We start from the raw sequence: 15,945 nt of genomic DNA, 5'->3' as shown, positions 1-15,945 counted from the left end.
TCCAGCATTTCAAAGGGTCTGTGTTACTACTGCAGTCTTGGGATGGAGAGGAAGCATGTTTCAGGTGTCAAGGTCATTGAAAAGTGGTAGGGACAAAGAGAGAGACTTGGAGGCCAGGGGATGAAAACAAGATGCAAGAGAGATGATGCCAAAGCTGAATAAAGTGGTCTTCAGAGGACAAGTTTCTCTGTCTTCTGTTTCCAATCTCGTTTAAAAAAAAAAAAAAAAAAAAACAGAACAGAAGAGTAATTGTTTGAATCAGAAATAGGGAGCAATAGACTTTAATCTCCTAATTTATAAAATAGGAATGAAGAGAGGGTTCAATTTCACTATAGTAAATGAAATAATATATATAATGTGCTTAGCACTTGGCTTGGCCTACATAAGCACACAATTTAAGAATTTTTAATATTATGATTATTAAATAAACTGAATTCTTAGTGAAATAGTGACTTTTTTTCCTTACCTAGGGGAAATATATACCAAATTTAGAAACAGCTAATGGAAATTTTCCAAGTTTTGACCTTGACTTTGGACTTACTTTACATGCATCTACTTTTCCTTCCATGAATCCAGCACACAGCATTCCTGAAGTGATCAAGCCATCATATACATCCTTCCTATTACACACATCAGTGCTTATGGTTTCCACCCTGGCTTGCCGAAGTTTATTTTGTGTGGGTCCTATTACACAAGCAAACATACACATACAAACAAAACATGTATTCTTTGAATATTACTGTATCTAAAACATGGAAAACACATATGTTGTATATTCCTAGGAACTAAAACAAAAACAAAAGAATATAAACATTAATTATAATTACTTATTGCCCAATTTATGTTCTGTATGATAAATGCCTAAATGCAAGGAACTATAAACCTACATACCCCAATACTATATATTTGTGAATCTTCAAGTTATTAGAACCCCTATAATTATATGTGATAGTGTGTATATACACTTTTTTTCCATGAAGAGAGGGTTCATTCCACTCATCTTGACCAACTGGTACCCTTTTCTATATACGGAAATCAAGGCTAAGGGAAGTACATTTGTTTTCTGAGATAGTTAAAAAGAAACCAGTGCATGAGCTGCACAGAGCTACTTGCCCTATTCTGTGCTATGTGCATTATTTAGGGGTGCCTTGAAGCTTGGGAAACAACCACTGACCAAGATATGCTAGCAATCTGATGCCAGTACAGAGCAAGGCTGGTGGTTATGGGAAGGAAGGAAGTAGCTTAGGACTCCAGAACAAAACTGTTGGTGAGTAGTCCTAAACTAGTGATAAGGGTGGAGAACATTAAAGGAGACTTTTAGCAACATCTCACAAAGTCCAGTTGGACATGCACGGGGCATTTGGGAAATTTTATGTATAATAGAGTTTTGTCAAGTAAAGAAAAGCCAGAGGCACCTGGGTGGCTTTGTTGGTTAAGTGTCTGTCTTCAGCTTAGGTCATGATCTCAGGGTCCTGGGATCCAGCCCTGCATCTGGGTCCCTGCTCAGCCTGGAGTCTGTTTCTCCTTCTCCCTCTTCACCAACCCCTTGCTTGTGCTCTCTCTCTCTCTCTCAAATAAATAAATAAAATGTTTAAAAATAAAGAAAAGCAAAGAAAAAAAAAGCCAGATTAAGATATATTAGCATTTGTCTCTTCCTTCCTTCAGGATGATCTTTGATAGAACCTTAAACATTTCTTATTTCCCACTTTAAAACATTCAGCTAATCTCTCTCTTCAGAGTGGAATGAGCTAATAACTAAAGAACTATTCAGTTCTGGTCTTTCATTTATAGAACTTGTTTCTTTCACCCACCCAGGAGCTGAGACAGATGAAAATAAATATATGTTAAATTAACTAACCCAAATGAAAATTCTCAAAACATTCACAAAACATTTTTACATTTATAATCGTTAGAAATCCTCATTAAAATGCGGAAACATTTAGACAAAAGAGTGAGAGAGAGAGAGAGAAAGAGAGAGAAGGAGAAAAAAGGAAAGAAAAGGAAGGAAAAAAAAAAGAAAAACAAAAAGAAAAAAGCTATCACTGGGTGCCTAGGTGGCTCAGCTGGTTAAGCTTCTGACTCAGGTTTCAGCTCAAGTCATGGTCTCAGGGTTGTTAGATCGAACCCTGTGTTGCCCTCTGTGCTTAGTGTGGAATCTCCTTGAGATTCTCTCTCTCTCTTTTTCCTCCTCTCCGTATGCTTCTGCCCCTCCTCCCACTTGCATGCATACACTCTCTTTCCCTAAAATAAATAAATAAATAAATAAATCTTTTTTATAAAAGCTATCATTAAGATTGTGATCTGAACTATATGCTAACTAGGAGTTTCTACATCTGGGAAATGTACAATTTAGAATCATTTACTCTCCTGTAGCCCTTAGTATTTTGTCCCTTCTTGTAGCACCTAAAACAGTCTGTTTTTTCTTCTGTATTAGCTTCTCCCCTTTCTCGCCACTGCTATAATTAATTGTGAACTCAACGAAAGAGGCCTGATTCCTTTTCCTTTTTTAACCTGCAGCTTCCAATTCTACTCTGGGCCATATACACTGGAGACATCAACATTATTTTTATGAAAAGTTTGAAAATGGATTCCCTAGGACAGCTCATTAGAGCTCAAGACAAATTTGCACTAAGTATATTAGGTTGAACTACTCACCATCATCTACAATGGATCCGAAACCTGTGACAAAAACACTTGTTTTAGGTGGCAACTTTATAGATGAATCTGGAAGGCAAACTCTCTGGACTATATTTGAAAACTCAACTCGAGTAGTAAGCTGAGCCAAAGCAATGTCATTTTCATTTGTTTCTCTGTGGTAGTTTTCATGAACAATAATTTTCCCCAGGCTTCGTTGCACTGCAGGTGGTGTTATCGTTGTACCAAAAGTAGCAATCCATTGACTTGGGTCTTTATTTCTGCAAAAAATGAAAGGGTCAGCCTTGTGATGTTTAAGGGCACCCTTTAAAAGAGACCGAGATTGTATTTCTCCCAACTATTGGGATTATGCTCCTGAAAAATCTCTAAACTCACAGTATCCCAGTCTTTCTTCCATTCTGTCTTAAATTTATTCCCATCCCCATTATACTACAATACTGATTTCTCTTATAAAGGTGACCAGTTATCTCTACTTTATCACACTCAGTGGCTGGTTCCTGTTAGGTCTGTTGTCACACAGAGGCCGCCCTGGACCTGCTGAGATGTGTACTTCAATCACTGTATCTTATATTCCTCACTAGATATTAATAAATTGACATTCTGGGTTTATTTATGTTAAATTTATGTAAATAAAGGTCTGTCATAAACTAAAATGGAAGTCACTCTCCAAAACAAGTACAAAGCTTGGAGGACTATGTTAACCCCCCAAATCAGAAAGCCTTTAATTAGTGGAACTTAAGTTCCCCCAAGACATAATGCTAGTTATTCTGAGGACTGTAAATGTATATAAGTGAATCTCTTTTTTCTTCTCTAGTGAGAGAGTGACAATCACCTTAAATTCCTTAGGTCATTCTCATTACACCTCTACACATAAAGAAAGGTGTAGCCACCTTGGAACAATTTGGGTGTTACCCTTGGAAGAATGGTCAAGACTCTCCTCATATTACCAAGCATAGTTTTCTCTGAAAGGGAATGTGAACAGTGCCACTGGCCAGGGCTTTACTCTGAGCTTTTGTCTTTTGAGAGTTTAAAAGAAACCTCAGGGAAGAAAGATGATGTGTGCTTCACCTCCTGGGGCAACATGGTGCCCCAGGTGCATGCATGTAAATTAACACAGTTGAGTCTTAAAAACTATAGCTGTGAAAGCCTAAGCATCGCACTCTTATCAGGTCGTATAGGACCAGTCTTCAATATGGTGGGGACAGTGGGACAGGTGATAGGTCCCTCCAGTCATCTATACATATTTCTGGACCACAGAGCCCACATGGGTTCTTGAAGGAAGGGCTCCAAGAGTGATACCCTTTATTTTTTTCTTATTTTTAAAGTGATGGTGGATGTTGACAGAGGGAGGATAGCCCTCTGTTAGAGGCCCTCTACACCTAAGATCAAAACTTAGGCCTGCATCCAACTGTATATGTTATTCAGGAGAAAAGAATGATAACAGAAGCAGCTGAATTTTCTCCTTGAGCATGTGGAAGAGTTTATACTTGTTATGCGTATAACAGTCAGTTCTTACGCTAAAATAATTTATGATATAGTAGGAAAGATAACACTAGTGTCATGACAATATAGGAAAATATGTGCTAGGAACCATGAGAATGATCCAAACCAAACTTCATAAATATTGAGAAAAGAGAGAGGGGAGCAAGTGAAGGAAGTGTAGAGCAAGCGTCATGCATTCAGAGGACAGAGCAGGACCCATTTGGAATGGAGTAGAGGGGAGACTGCTGAGCTGGACTCTTCCCGAGTGCTGAATTGGTGACAGGCGATGACGGGGCAAGGAAGACTCACAACAGCCCTGCGAACTTACCTGCGGAAGCAGTGAGCTGCTGTGACCAGCCAGGTGTTACTGATGAGGCTGGCTCCACACTGATGGCCTGCCCCTTTGAGCTGGAGGCTGACCTGCCATGGCCACTCCCCTTCCAGAGCTGTTTCCCTCCCTTGGACAATCCTTTCAGTAGAGGAGGATGCTGGTAAAGGCATATTTGAAGATGTCATCCTTATTCCACAGCCTGTAACAGAAATATATATTAGCTCGTTTTCATGAAATAGAGGAGGAAAAGAACATATGCTGATTTGCACTGGGTACAGATGCTTTGGCAGTCCATTGTACCTGCTGTTTTTAACCCCTTCCTAGGACTCAGCATCTGAGGTTAGTCTATAGGGGTCAACCTGATCCTGTTGAGGTTCAAAAGAAATACTAACAGGCCAAGGCCTCCAGCCCGGGAATTAGATTCTCTATTAAGCATATATAGATGGATAAATAGATAAAACATTTATTTAGCATTAAAAATATATAGATCCTCTACTAAATGTTTTAGGTTTATTTATAACAACACAAACGGAGCCTTGGAAAGAGAACTTAAATTAATAGAGGTCACCCAGCTGGTAAGTGACATAAGATTCAGAGGATCTACATCAAATTTGTGTGTTCTTGCCCCTGAGAGAGAGCCCAGTACTGAATACAGGTCATGCTTCTCCCTTGACATGAAATTATACATTGAATTTATACATTATACATTGCCTTTGCAAGCCTGGAATTTAAATAGTCTTAATAATGATATTTTTGGTTTTCTAAAACTTTAAAGCCTAGTTTCTAAAAAAAAATCTGACTCCCTGGCAACAAACTCTGAATTTGTTAGAGTTCAATCAACCTTAATAAGACCTGAAAACATACTGTTATATTTTATTAATGTGACTTTTATTTTTTTATTTATTTGTTTAAAGATTTTATTTATTTATATATTTATATATTTAGTTTTCTATGAGAGAGAGAGAAAGTAGTGAGGGGGTTAGTGAGGGGAAGAGCAGAGGGGGAGGAAGAGGGACAAGCAGACTCTGTGCTGAGCCCAGAGCTTAATATGTGGCTCCATCTTAGGACCCTGACAGAGATTAGGACTTGAGCCAAAATCAAGTCAGATACTTACCTGACTGAGCCACACATGCACCCTTATTTTTATCTTTTTAAAATAAGCTCTATACCTAATGTGGGGCTCAAACTCATGACCCCACATTTAAGAGTGGCATGCTCAACCTACTAGCCAGCTAGGAGCCCCTATTAATAGAACTTGTAATTATTTATATTTTTATTAAAAATACTAGTTTTTTCAAAAAGGAATTTTTTCAGAAACAGGTTAAAATATATGCCTGAAATCATATTTATAGATTCATCATAATTTTCTCAGAATTAAATAGCTCCAGTTTAAAGAGACCACAAAATTGAAAAAATAGGATTTCTGGGTTAATATAATGCCATATTGGTAGTGCCCAACTTCCTCTTAAAATAGGCATAGAAGTAGCACTGATATAAATAATATCTACTAGTTTTGAGCCAGGCCCTATATGTCGTGTTACATATATTTTCTCCAATTTTCACAACGACTGTCTGTGTTAGGTGTCATCCTCATATTGTAGATGAAAAATCTGAGTCTATGCTATTTTTCAAAGGCAAAAGGAGAAAATTCATGAAAACTTATAGAAAGATAAGAAAAAAAAATTTACAAATTCTGGTAAAAACTGCAATATCCAAAGGGGTTTGAAAGCAATTTCTTAGACTACGCAAGCTCTAACCTGTGAACCAGAATTGTGTGGGGAATCCTGGTAAGCTTGACAAAGCCTTTGGCTCCCTGCTGTTGTGATTCCTTGGCCCAGGAAATTAAGCTACACTGCACTTGTTCCTAGCCAAGCAGAAACTATAGTTTAAACCATCCCACTGTGACTCATAAACTCTTTTCTTCCTCTCTATGTATGCAGAAACCACATTTCCTGGCACACCATCCTATCAGGACATACAGAAAAGATGAGAAGTTCTATGAAAATGCAGTTACCCCATGAAGTGGTCTGAATGTGAACCCCTCACGTTTATGTTAAAATCCTGACTCTTCGAGGTCATTGTATTAGCAGGTGAGGACTTTGGGAAATGCTTAACTCACCAGGGTGGAGCCCTGAATCCCACGAATGGGATTATGCCTTATTAAAGAGTCCAACTGCCTTATTAAAGAGTTTCCAGAGAGAGGGGCGCCTGGGTGGCTCTGTGGGTTAAGCCTCTGCTTTCTGCTCAGGTCATGGTCTCAGGGTCCTGGGATTGAGCCTAAATTGGGCTCTCTGCTCAGCAGGGAGCCTGCTTCCCCCTTTCTCTCTGCCTCTCTGCCTACTTGTGATCTCAATCTCTCTGTGTCAAATCAATAAATAAAATCTTAAAAAAAAAAAAAAAAAGAGTTTCTAGAGAGATCCCTAGCCCCTTCTGCTCATGGCATGATGATACTTGAAATCTGTGAGCTGGAAGAAGTGCCTCACCTAGCCGTGCTGGCATCCTGATCTGACACTTCCAGCCTATAAATTTCTATTTATTCAATAGCAATAAATTTCTGCTATTTATAAACCACCCAGCCCATGATATTTGGTTATGGCACCAAGAATGGAATGAGATGCTCCATGAAAGCAATTTAAACAGTGAATGGAAGAGCACTGGCATCAGTGCTATATTTGGTGGTGCAAACTGGGAGGTTGATGTAGTTTTCATAAACTCTGCATCTAAGATCAAAACTTAAGCCTGCATCCAACTGTATAGCATGGTTAGGGCCCCCCAAATCAGATGATATATAAAATCAGAAGACAGATACATCTCTGAAAGTTATTTTCTACAAAAAATTTTAGGGCATGTGTTTGGTATCAGGCAAGTTGTGCAAGAAAACATGATCTTAATGTAACAAAAGCAGCCAAACATAAGGGAAAAAATATACAGTGATGAGAGTACATATAACATAAGAGCGGTCTGCAATTAAATAAAATTCAAGAAATCATAAACACATCATAGGAGATATAAAATTCACATGGAAGAAGACAAAAAATGACACTAGACAACTGAGATAAGTGGTTTTGGGGAGTACATAATGGGTAAGATCTTTCTGAATGCAGAGGAAAGTCACCTGAACTGGAACTGGAAATAATGATTGACATGGAGGGCAGAAAATGGAATTCAAATAAATAACCTGTGTTCCTGAGGAACAGCAACAAAAATAGAACAATTGGAATGGAAATCATTCATCAAATTTATAATGGAAGAACATTTTTCCAGAACAAGAAAAAATATATATACAGATTGAAAACATTCATAATATCTAGTCAAAATTCAGTGCAAAATATGATTACATCTCACTCTCGTGGCAAAAAGTTAAAGGGAAAAAGATTTCCTACATTCACCCCAGAACAAAAATGGTAACCTATGTAAGAATAAAAAATGCAACAGTTTTATATTTCTTCTCTACAAAAAACACTAGTAGAAAATGGAATAATGTGTATAGAATTTATAGTTAAAGTTTATGACCCAATAATCTTATAAGAAGTTGAGTTAAAGGAAATGGAAGCAGGAAGGCAGAAAATGTACACGCCAGATATTTCAGCAAGAATACAAGAAAACTGAGAAATCGTAACAGAAGAAAACTTAACTAGTTACCACTATTAAAATACAACATTAGAAAGATAGTTACAAAACTTATAGTATCATTAATAATATATATATATATATATATATTTTTTTTTTACTACCTCCTGCAAGTCATAAAACTTGAAATTGTAAGGGCATCTGGTTGGCTCAGTTGGCTGAGCTACTGACTCTTGATTTTGGCTCTGGTCATGATCTCAGGGTTCTAGGATCAAGCCCTGCATCGGGATCCATGCTCAGTGGGGAGTCTGCTGGAGACTCTCTCTCACCCTCTCGCTCTGCCTCTCCCCACTGTGCTCTCTGTCTCTCTCTCTCTCTCTGTTTCTCTAAAATAAATGTAAAAAAACTTTAAAAAACCTCGATGTTGTATTTGGTATACATTTTAAGATTTAAATGTTCTAAATATTAAAAATAAGCAGTAATAAAAACACCAAGTGTTTGGTTTACAGAAACATTAGGTGAGCAAAAAAAGGCTTTATAAATTCTGCTTCTAACTTTTCTGTGGCTTTTATTCATTATCTTTGTTATGAAAAGGATAGTTAATTATGGGTTTTGGAACTTACGGCTGTTGAGAAGATTCCTCATCTTTTTACTGTCAATAGCTGGAATAAAGAAAACATTGAATTAGTTGGTAGAAGAATATGTTCCTGTTTTTATGTGATTTTGTTCAAATGGTCACTGTAAGAAACGTATCCAAAGCATCTGTATTTCAAGAGTATGATATTTTTCATAGCCAACTAATAAATACATAATTCTGATTTGATTTGATCCAAAACGTATAATTTTATCGTAAAATGTAAAGAGAGCATTTTTGTTTTCTGATTTTTGCTATGAGATCTGAGAGAGAAATTAGGAAATTAGGAAAGAATGCTAAAGATAAATGTCCCTGATTGCCTTCTTTGGGAGCTTCAGTGTAACTCGAGGATGCAACCTCCAATTCCCATCACTGCTTGTGCTCAGTATATTAGATGTACCAGCCAATGTGTGTCAGGTGTACGCCTGATGGCCAGTGTTGAAAGGGCAGCTCCAGAGAAATAAGGGCATCATAGGTCCCTCACAGCCCAATTTCCAGCCCTGGTCTACAAAGGATAGGAATTCACTCAGTGCAAGTTAAATTCTTCCTCAAGATGGATGTTGTAGAAGGTTGAAGCTCAGGCACCAGGAACCCACCCATACCACTTTATGCCTCCCTTCTCTGACATCTTTTTTCCCTTCAAAGTTCTCCTCTTGTTCATTTTAGTTTCATTGTTTGTTTATTTGTTTTGTTTGGTGTTTTGTTTTACTTTGGAATATAATTAACAGTTAAGGTGGGTACCATACTCTTCATTATTTCTAATTACTTCATGAAAGTTGTCATTAATACGTGTGAAGTTTCTATCTCAAAATGGATTTTAAGGATTTTCCTGATTTCCAACAGAGAAATTACCTTTAGATAACCTTTTTCTTAAACTCATGGATGCTTAAGGGGAAAAGACTTTCCAGTCCAAAGAGCAAGCCTTATTTCTTGGTACTAGATCAGAAACAGCTGCCCTTGGAGTACTTAATCAGAACAGTGAACACAACTAGAACACCTGTGTGCGAGACTTATGCTAGTGTTTGGGGGGAGGGGTAAGGAACTAAAAAGGCACAGTAGGTACTGTGTACTGACCTTGAGACTTATCATTTGAAACACATTATTATGCCTTTCTGCTTGGATTCCAACTACCTGTGAGGTAGTTTCAATTTCTTAACATTTTGACCTCATTTTCTTCTACTTTTGGGGAAAACCAAAACTTTTCAGATTTTTTTTTTTGTAAGGAATAAATGAGGATATGAATGAAACATTATTTTAAATTGGAAATAATCTAGAGAACCTCTTCATAGATCATGTCAATGGTTTGTCCCCCAGGAGTAAACCTTCATAAAGATGTTTGTTTCCCTGATACTGTAGAAGATAACCCCTGGAAGTGACCTGTAAAGACCTCGGGGAGTCAGAACACCTGTGCTTTAGTTTTGACCTTAAGGCTTGTTAATCCTTGAGTCTCAGCTTCCTTAAAATGGCAGAAAATAGGGGCACCTGGGTGGCTCAGTGGGTTAAAGCCTCTGCCTTCGGCTCAGGTTAGGATCTCAGAGTCCTGGGATCAAGCCCCACATCCGGCTCTCTGCTCGGCGGGGAGCTTCCTTCCTCCTCTCTCTCTCTGCCTGCCTCTCTGCCTGCTTGTGATCTTTGTCTGTCAAATAAATAAATAAAATCTTTAAAAAAAGTCAGAAAATAATACTTATCTACTCATGCTTTTGAAAAGATTCAACACGGTATATTGGATAAAACTTAGAAATCTTAGCAAAAGCCCTAATCAAATATGAAAATAAATTTCTAAAATTAAAGTTTGCCTTGTAGTGATTTTTTATTTTAGTTTTATTCTACACTGATATGTTTATATCAGTGGTGAAGTCTTAAAATGTAAGACACTGACCTAAATTCTTATGAAAAATAGACAGGATTACAAGGGAACCACAAAGATAGTAAAAGGACTTACATGTGAGTGTAAAGGATGGTTTGTTTATAGTCAAAGGCAATTGTTTTGTCTTCAGACTTTGATATAAAATCCTTTCAATTTTTTTCTTGATTTGCTCAGCACTGTCAGTAGATGGGTATCGAAACATGAGCACCATAAGAATTTTCACGCCGTGTTCATCTGGACTGAAGAGCAAAGAAGGAGATAAAGCCACCTCTCTAGTCATTAACTACTTTTACCTATTAAGATCCATACTGAATTTTAAAAAACAATGGATGAAATATGTGTATCTCAGATTTCTAAACTATCTCTAGAAATACTGGCTCAGTTTTGTAGCTGAAAAAATTGTTCTTGCTCTTTACTTAGCTCATCGTCTGCAGGGGAGTGGGAGAGAAGGAGATGTTCATGAAATCATGCTTTATATATACTTAAACAATTTGCTTTTCAAGACATTCTGAGCCATCATAACCAACATCATTTTTCAGCAATGATATGGGAGAGACAATGCTCTGTGTTCATGAAACCCAGTTACCTTTGCCTCCTCAACACAGAGGTAGATTTCATTTGCTGGCCTCCTTTGCAGTTTATCAAAACTCTAGTGAATTCTGGGCAATGGAATGTGGGCAGAAAAGATGTACCCCACCTCTGGTCTGGCCCCTGACACCTCTCATGCCACCCTCCATGCTTTCACTCTTCCTGTATTTGCCTACCAGATGCTTAAGTTCCAGTAGGCAATTTCCATTCCACATCTCTCCCAGCACCCATGTCCCTAGTGCCACTTTTGACTCTTTGGATTTTGCCTTGGAAATGAAGTAAACCTTTATTGTGTTAAGCCATTTATTTGGGGGGGGGATTTGATGGTCAGTTAATAAGTGTTTGGTAAGTGGATAATTAGAGAAAGCACTTATTAAAGGAAATCTTTTGATAAAGGGAGCACATACTATACTATAATGTATAGGTCTAGAAAGCCTCCAGTTGCCCTTTGAGGATGATTATAATCTTAAAACAGATAAAGAATCAAAGAAGGAAGGAAGGAGGGAGGGAGGGAGAAAGCAAAGTAAGGAAGGAACAAAAGTAGAGAGGGAGAGAGAAGAAAAGACAGGGGCTCCCTAACCACATGTATATTTACTCTACCATCCAGAAGTGAAGCAGACAAATAAGTATTAAAAATACTTATATTCGTATATTGATTGATAGCCACAGAAAAAGTTTAAAATTTTTTATCAAAATAGGTAGAAAATAAGATATATTATGCCAGCAAATGCCAAGCATTTTGGACATCATATAAAAAGTATATTTGAGATGGGTTCTAATAATTCATTTGAGTCTCTTACAACAAATATATGTTCAATTTATGCATATTGGCTTTTATCAGAACCTAAAAATGAAAAGGTATTAGAAATAATAATAAAAATCCAGTGTCATTAAAGAAAAACCTTATTGCAGAGAAAGTTATCATCTGTTATTGTTGGCTAAGCTTAGAATGAGGGTAATTGAAAAGAGCTGTTCTAAATTCCTCTTAGCCCTGAGGTGAAGGAGTAGGTAAGTTACCAGTGCCTTTCGTCCCCTTCCACTGCCTGATAACTGACACTGACTCTTCACATAGAGCACTTTACATCTTCCTATTGTAACTGGAAAATGTCTATGCAGTAGAAGCTGCACTGCTCAGAGTTTATGAAATCTCTGTCTTCCTGCAGAGATTTGCTTGGAGGAGCTGGGTAGTCCTGCCGATGGAGTACTTCTTACGGGTACAGGTTTGAAGTTGCAAACTAAATTTACATACCTCAGTTTGATGACATGAGATTTGATAAACCGACTCCCTCCAGAACGTCGAAATATCGTAGACATCTGGTTAGACAAATCAAACAAGAGAAGTATTCGTAAAAAAAAAAAAAAAATGCTACTCCTTGTCTTTTCTAGAGTTGAGGCAAAGACCGTTTCAGTTTATTCCCAGATTGGAACTGGTTTATCATAGTGATAAGACTAAAAGAGGTTCTAATCCTTGCATAAACAAATAACTTTAACAAAATTGTGTAATTTTGTTAAGCCTCTGTAAAACAGGATAAAAATAGTATCTACCACATAGAGTTGTTTTGAAGATTAAATGCAATAATGTTTATCATGCATTTCACACCTTGCCTGGTGTATAGTAAACTATTGATAATGTTCATTTTGATTAGTGTCAAATTAATTTAAGTATCTATGCTACTTTTAAAGACAGCACCCTCACTTCTAATTAATAATTTAATTTTTTGAGAGGAAGAGAGAGAGTGAGCACTTGCGGGGAAGGGAGGGGCAGAGGAAGAGGGAGAGAGAGATAATCCCAAACAGTCTCCACGTGCAGTGAGGAGCCTGATGCGGAGACGGATCTCACCACCCTGAGATCACAACCTGAGCTGAAATCAAGAATCGGACACTCCACCGACTGAGCCACGCAGGCGCCCCAGCATCCTCACGTTTAAGAAAGCTCATCCTAAATTTGTCTTATTCCCAAATATGGAAACTAGCCCACTATTTGTATCAACTCATTGTTTTCTTAAATGATTACCCCATTACTAAAGCATTTGACACAATGAGTAACAATGGGTGTCCTTTGATTCTGATACCCTGCACTGGTTACTCACCTTTGTGTCGCAGGCAGACTTTCACAACTGGGACCAACTTTGGGAAGAAGTTTCATCACACTCCATACCATTAGCATTTTATTACTCAGCTTTTCCAGCCAGAGCTGTTGAAGGTTTGGAGGCTCAGTGAGCCGATTTCCTGGAACCTAATTCCCAAAACCTAATGCCCACTGTTGAGGTTGTGCCTCACAGTAAAAAGCACTGGACTGAGTCAGAAATCAGAAATTACAGGTCCACATAAGTTTACATAAGGCCCACCTCCCAGTAAATCTAGCCCCCTCCCCATATGACATTCTTGGGAAAGGGATAGAATATTGCCTCCCTCCCCACAAGATTTCTCCCTCTCTCTGACTCCTTTAAACTAGTAATAATGCTCAGTAGGTTTTATCAACTAAATATTGAATCTCCCTCCCTTCCTCCAATTCTACTGCTGTGGTTTGAATTGAGCTCTTTCGAAACTCATGCCTGGGGCTCTGCAGTATCCCCTCACTGGCACGTCTGTGATTCTGCTCTCTTCTCTCCTCTCAGTTGTTTCTCCACAATGCTACCAACCAGGGTGATATTCCTAAAATGCAAATCTGAGTATGTTATACTCCTGCTTCAAGCCCAGTATCTCCCTTGGTGTCAGCTCCACAGTCTTATGCCTTCATTAACCCTTGCCGCGCCTCTACCTTCAAAGCCTATTTTCTTATCTACTGAATGACTAGCTCTTTCCCAATCCCACTGGACTGGTTCACACCGTTATGGCTTTGCACATTCATTTCCTCTCCCTACAATGAACTTCTTTCCTCTGGCAAGTCCTTAAATGACAATTCTGTTAGCACCCAGACACTCTAGGGACAAACAAGTTATCTGTGACTTGCCCTCCTCGAAGTTCAGCACTCCTTTATTTGGGCCACCCTAGTGTCTTGCATGTGAGGCTGTTACAGTGATTGTCATACTGGTTCACAGTTGTGCCTTTCCCACTCTAGACTGTGATCTGTATGATGGTAGGGAATGTGTCTGACCCATCCTTTTACCTTCAGAGTTTTGAACACTACCTGACCCACAGTAAATACTTGATGCATGTTTGAATAAATCCATGAATGAATAAATGAATTAAGAATCAACAATATGATAAAGGGAAGATCGAGATAATAACACATTGTTTTGTTTTATCTGCAAACCATGTTGACAAGTATAAACAGAAATCCATGGGAATTGAAAGCAGGGAAGGAGCCAGGAGACTCCAGTGGTGACCCTCTTTTGTATGGTTGTTCCAGGGGTTTTGATCACTTTTGAGTTCTGTCACTTATGATTTCACTAAGCTTCTCTGAGCTCATTTTATTTCCATATTTCAGGGAACAGGGAGAAAACCTGATGTTAAGGTCATCAGCACTTCATATAACTGTCCTCTGAAATTCTGAACTGTGCACATAATGGCGTTTGGGGAAAAGATCAAGATTCTGATCATATCAGACTATAAGGAAATGCTAAGAATCTATTCAAACTAAAATGTGATTATAAGCAAGATGATTGTTCCCTGAGGAGTTGACCTCTGTTTTAAAAATGGGTAGATTCTGGTAGAGTACAGTATTGGTGTGACCACTAAGAATAGCTTACATGTACTAAGTCCATAGTACAGGGTATGCATTGAGCCAGTTCCTTTGTTCAAACGCCATACCACCGTAGGAGTGAAATATTTCTAAAATTTTCATCAGCCTCATTTTAAGATAAAGAAACTGTGCCAGGACACTTAAGTAAACTTGTCTAAGGTGGCATTATAAGTGCTGGTTCTAGCATATGAACTTGGGGAATCTGGCACTAGATCTTGTGCTCGTTCTTAAGTATAGTAAGTGACACTGAAAACCCTTATACTTAGATGACAGATGTTCAGGTTGGTGATTGGTAGAGAGTCCTGGGGAAGGAAACCCTGAAAGAAGACATCAGATACATCTTTTATTCCCAGAATCAAAACCTCATAAAATATCATCTCTTGAGAGATATTTTTTTTCCAGCTTCTGAAAGACTGTTCCTTTTTTGGACACCTAATCATCACTGTCAGCAATTTCTGGAGAAAATTAATGTACTGTTTATACTTTTCTACTGAGAACTCAGTAACATTACATTTAGTCCAAATTACAAAAACTAATTGAATCCTTCCCTTTTCACAGTCCAAACCTAAGAATAGATTTTTTTTTAAGAGATTATTCTGTTTAAAATAAGAGAGTCTAAGCTAAGATGGGGAAAAAGTTCACCATAAAATCAGATCCTATGTGGAGTCCTTGGTTTGAACTCCAACATCAAAAAACAACATGACATATTTGAAAATACGTGTGACTCTAATAGTACATCCAGTTACTATCCTCCACAAGCTTGGGCTTGCACCTTCCCTCTGGCTGGGAACTACATGCAAATTAAGTACTCATGAAAGATCAGTAGTTACTGGATGCCAGCTAGGGAATCTCTTTCCAGGTCCACCCATGAAAATAAGTCAGGCAAGTTCTGCAGATTTTCTGCTACTCTCAGGGGAATACGTAACAACAGAGGGTAAATACACCAATAAAACAAATCCCTGTCCCTTTCTCTCCAAGAAAACTTCCTGCTAGTTCAAAGGGATTTTCCCTTCCTCTGAACTCCTAAAATACCTTTAGTTCATGTCATATACATCTGACAATTATATTCCGTACTGTGACAGCTCTCATATTGCCATATTGTCTTGTTATCTAATCTATCTACTTTATACTCT

The 15,945-nt window shown here is 38.0% G+C and overlaps 1 protein-coding gene across 1 annotated transcript in view; it reads right to left on the bottom strand.

Annotated features, from left to right (window-relative positions):
• TMPRSS11F (transmembrane serine protease 11F) overlaps window positions 1-15,945 on the bottom strand; it is a 95,102-nt gene that overhangs the window by 4,732 nt on the left and 74,425 nt on the right. Inside the window, exons 5-10 of the mRNA XM_032864317.1 lie at window positions 12,377-12,441; window positions 10,615-10,778; window positions 8,662-8,700; window positions 4,466-4,667; window positions 2,656-2,915; window positions 542-684 (exon numbers count right to left, since the gene is read on the bottom strand). Coding sequence (XP_032720208.1) covers window positions 542-684; window positions 2,656-2,915; window positions 4,466-4,667; window positions 8,662-8,700; window positions 10,615-10,778; window positions 12,377-12,441 — 873 coding nt within the window. The remainder of the gene's footprint in view (window positions 1-541; window positions 685-2,655; window positions 2,916-4,465; window positions 4,668-8,661; window positions 8,701-10,614; window positions 10,779-12,376; window positions 12,442-15,945) is intronic.

Source organism: Lontra canadensis, unplaced genomic scaffold (assembly GCF_010015895.1).
Source record: "Lontra canadensis isolate GAN:19392208 unplaced genomic scaffold, GSC_riverotter_1.0 scaffold1, whole genome shotgun sequence".
In the NCBI taxonomy this organism is placed as follows: domain Eukaryota; kingdom Metazoa; phylum Chordata; class Mammalia; order Carnivora; family Mustelidae; genus Lontra; species Lontra canadensis.
This window is presented reverse-complemented; position numbering and strand designations above follow the sequence as displayed.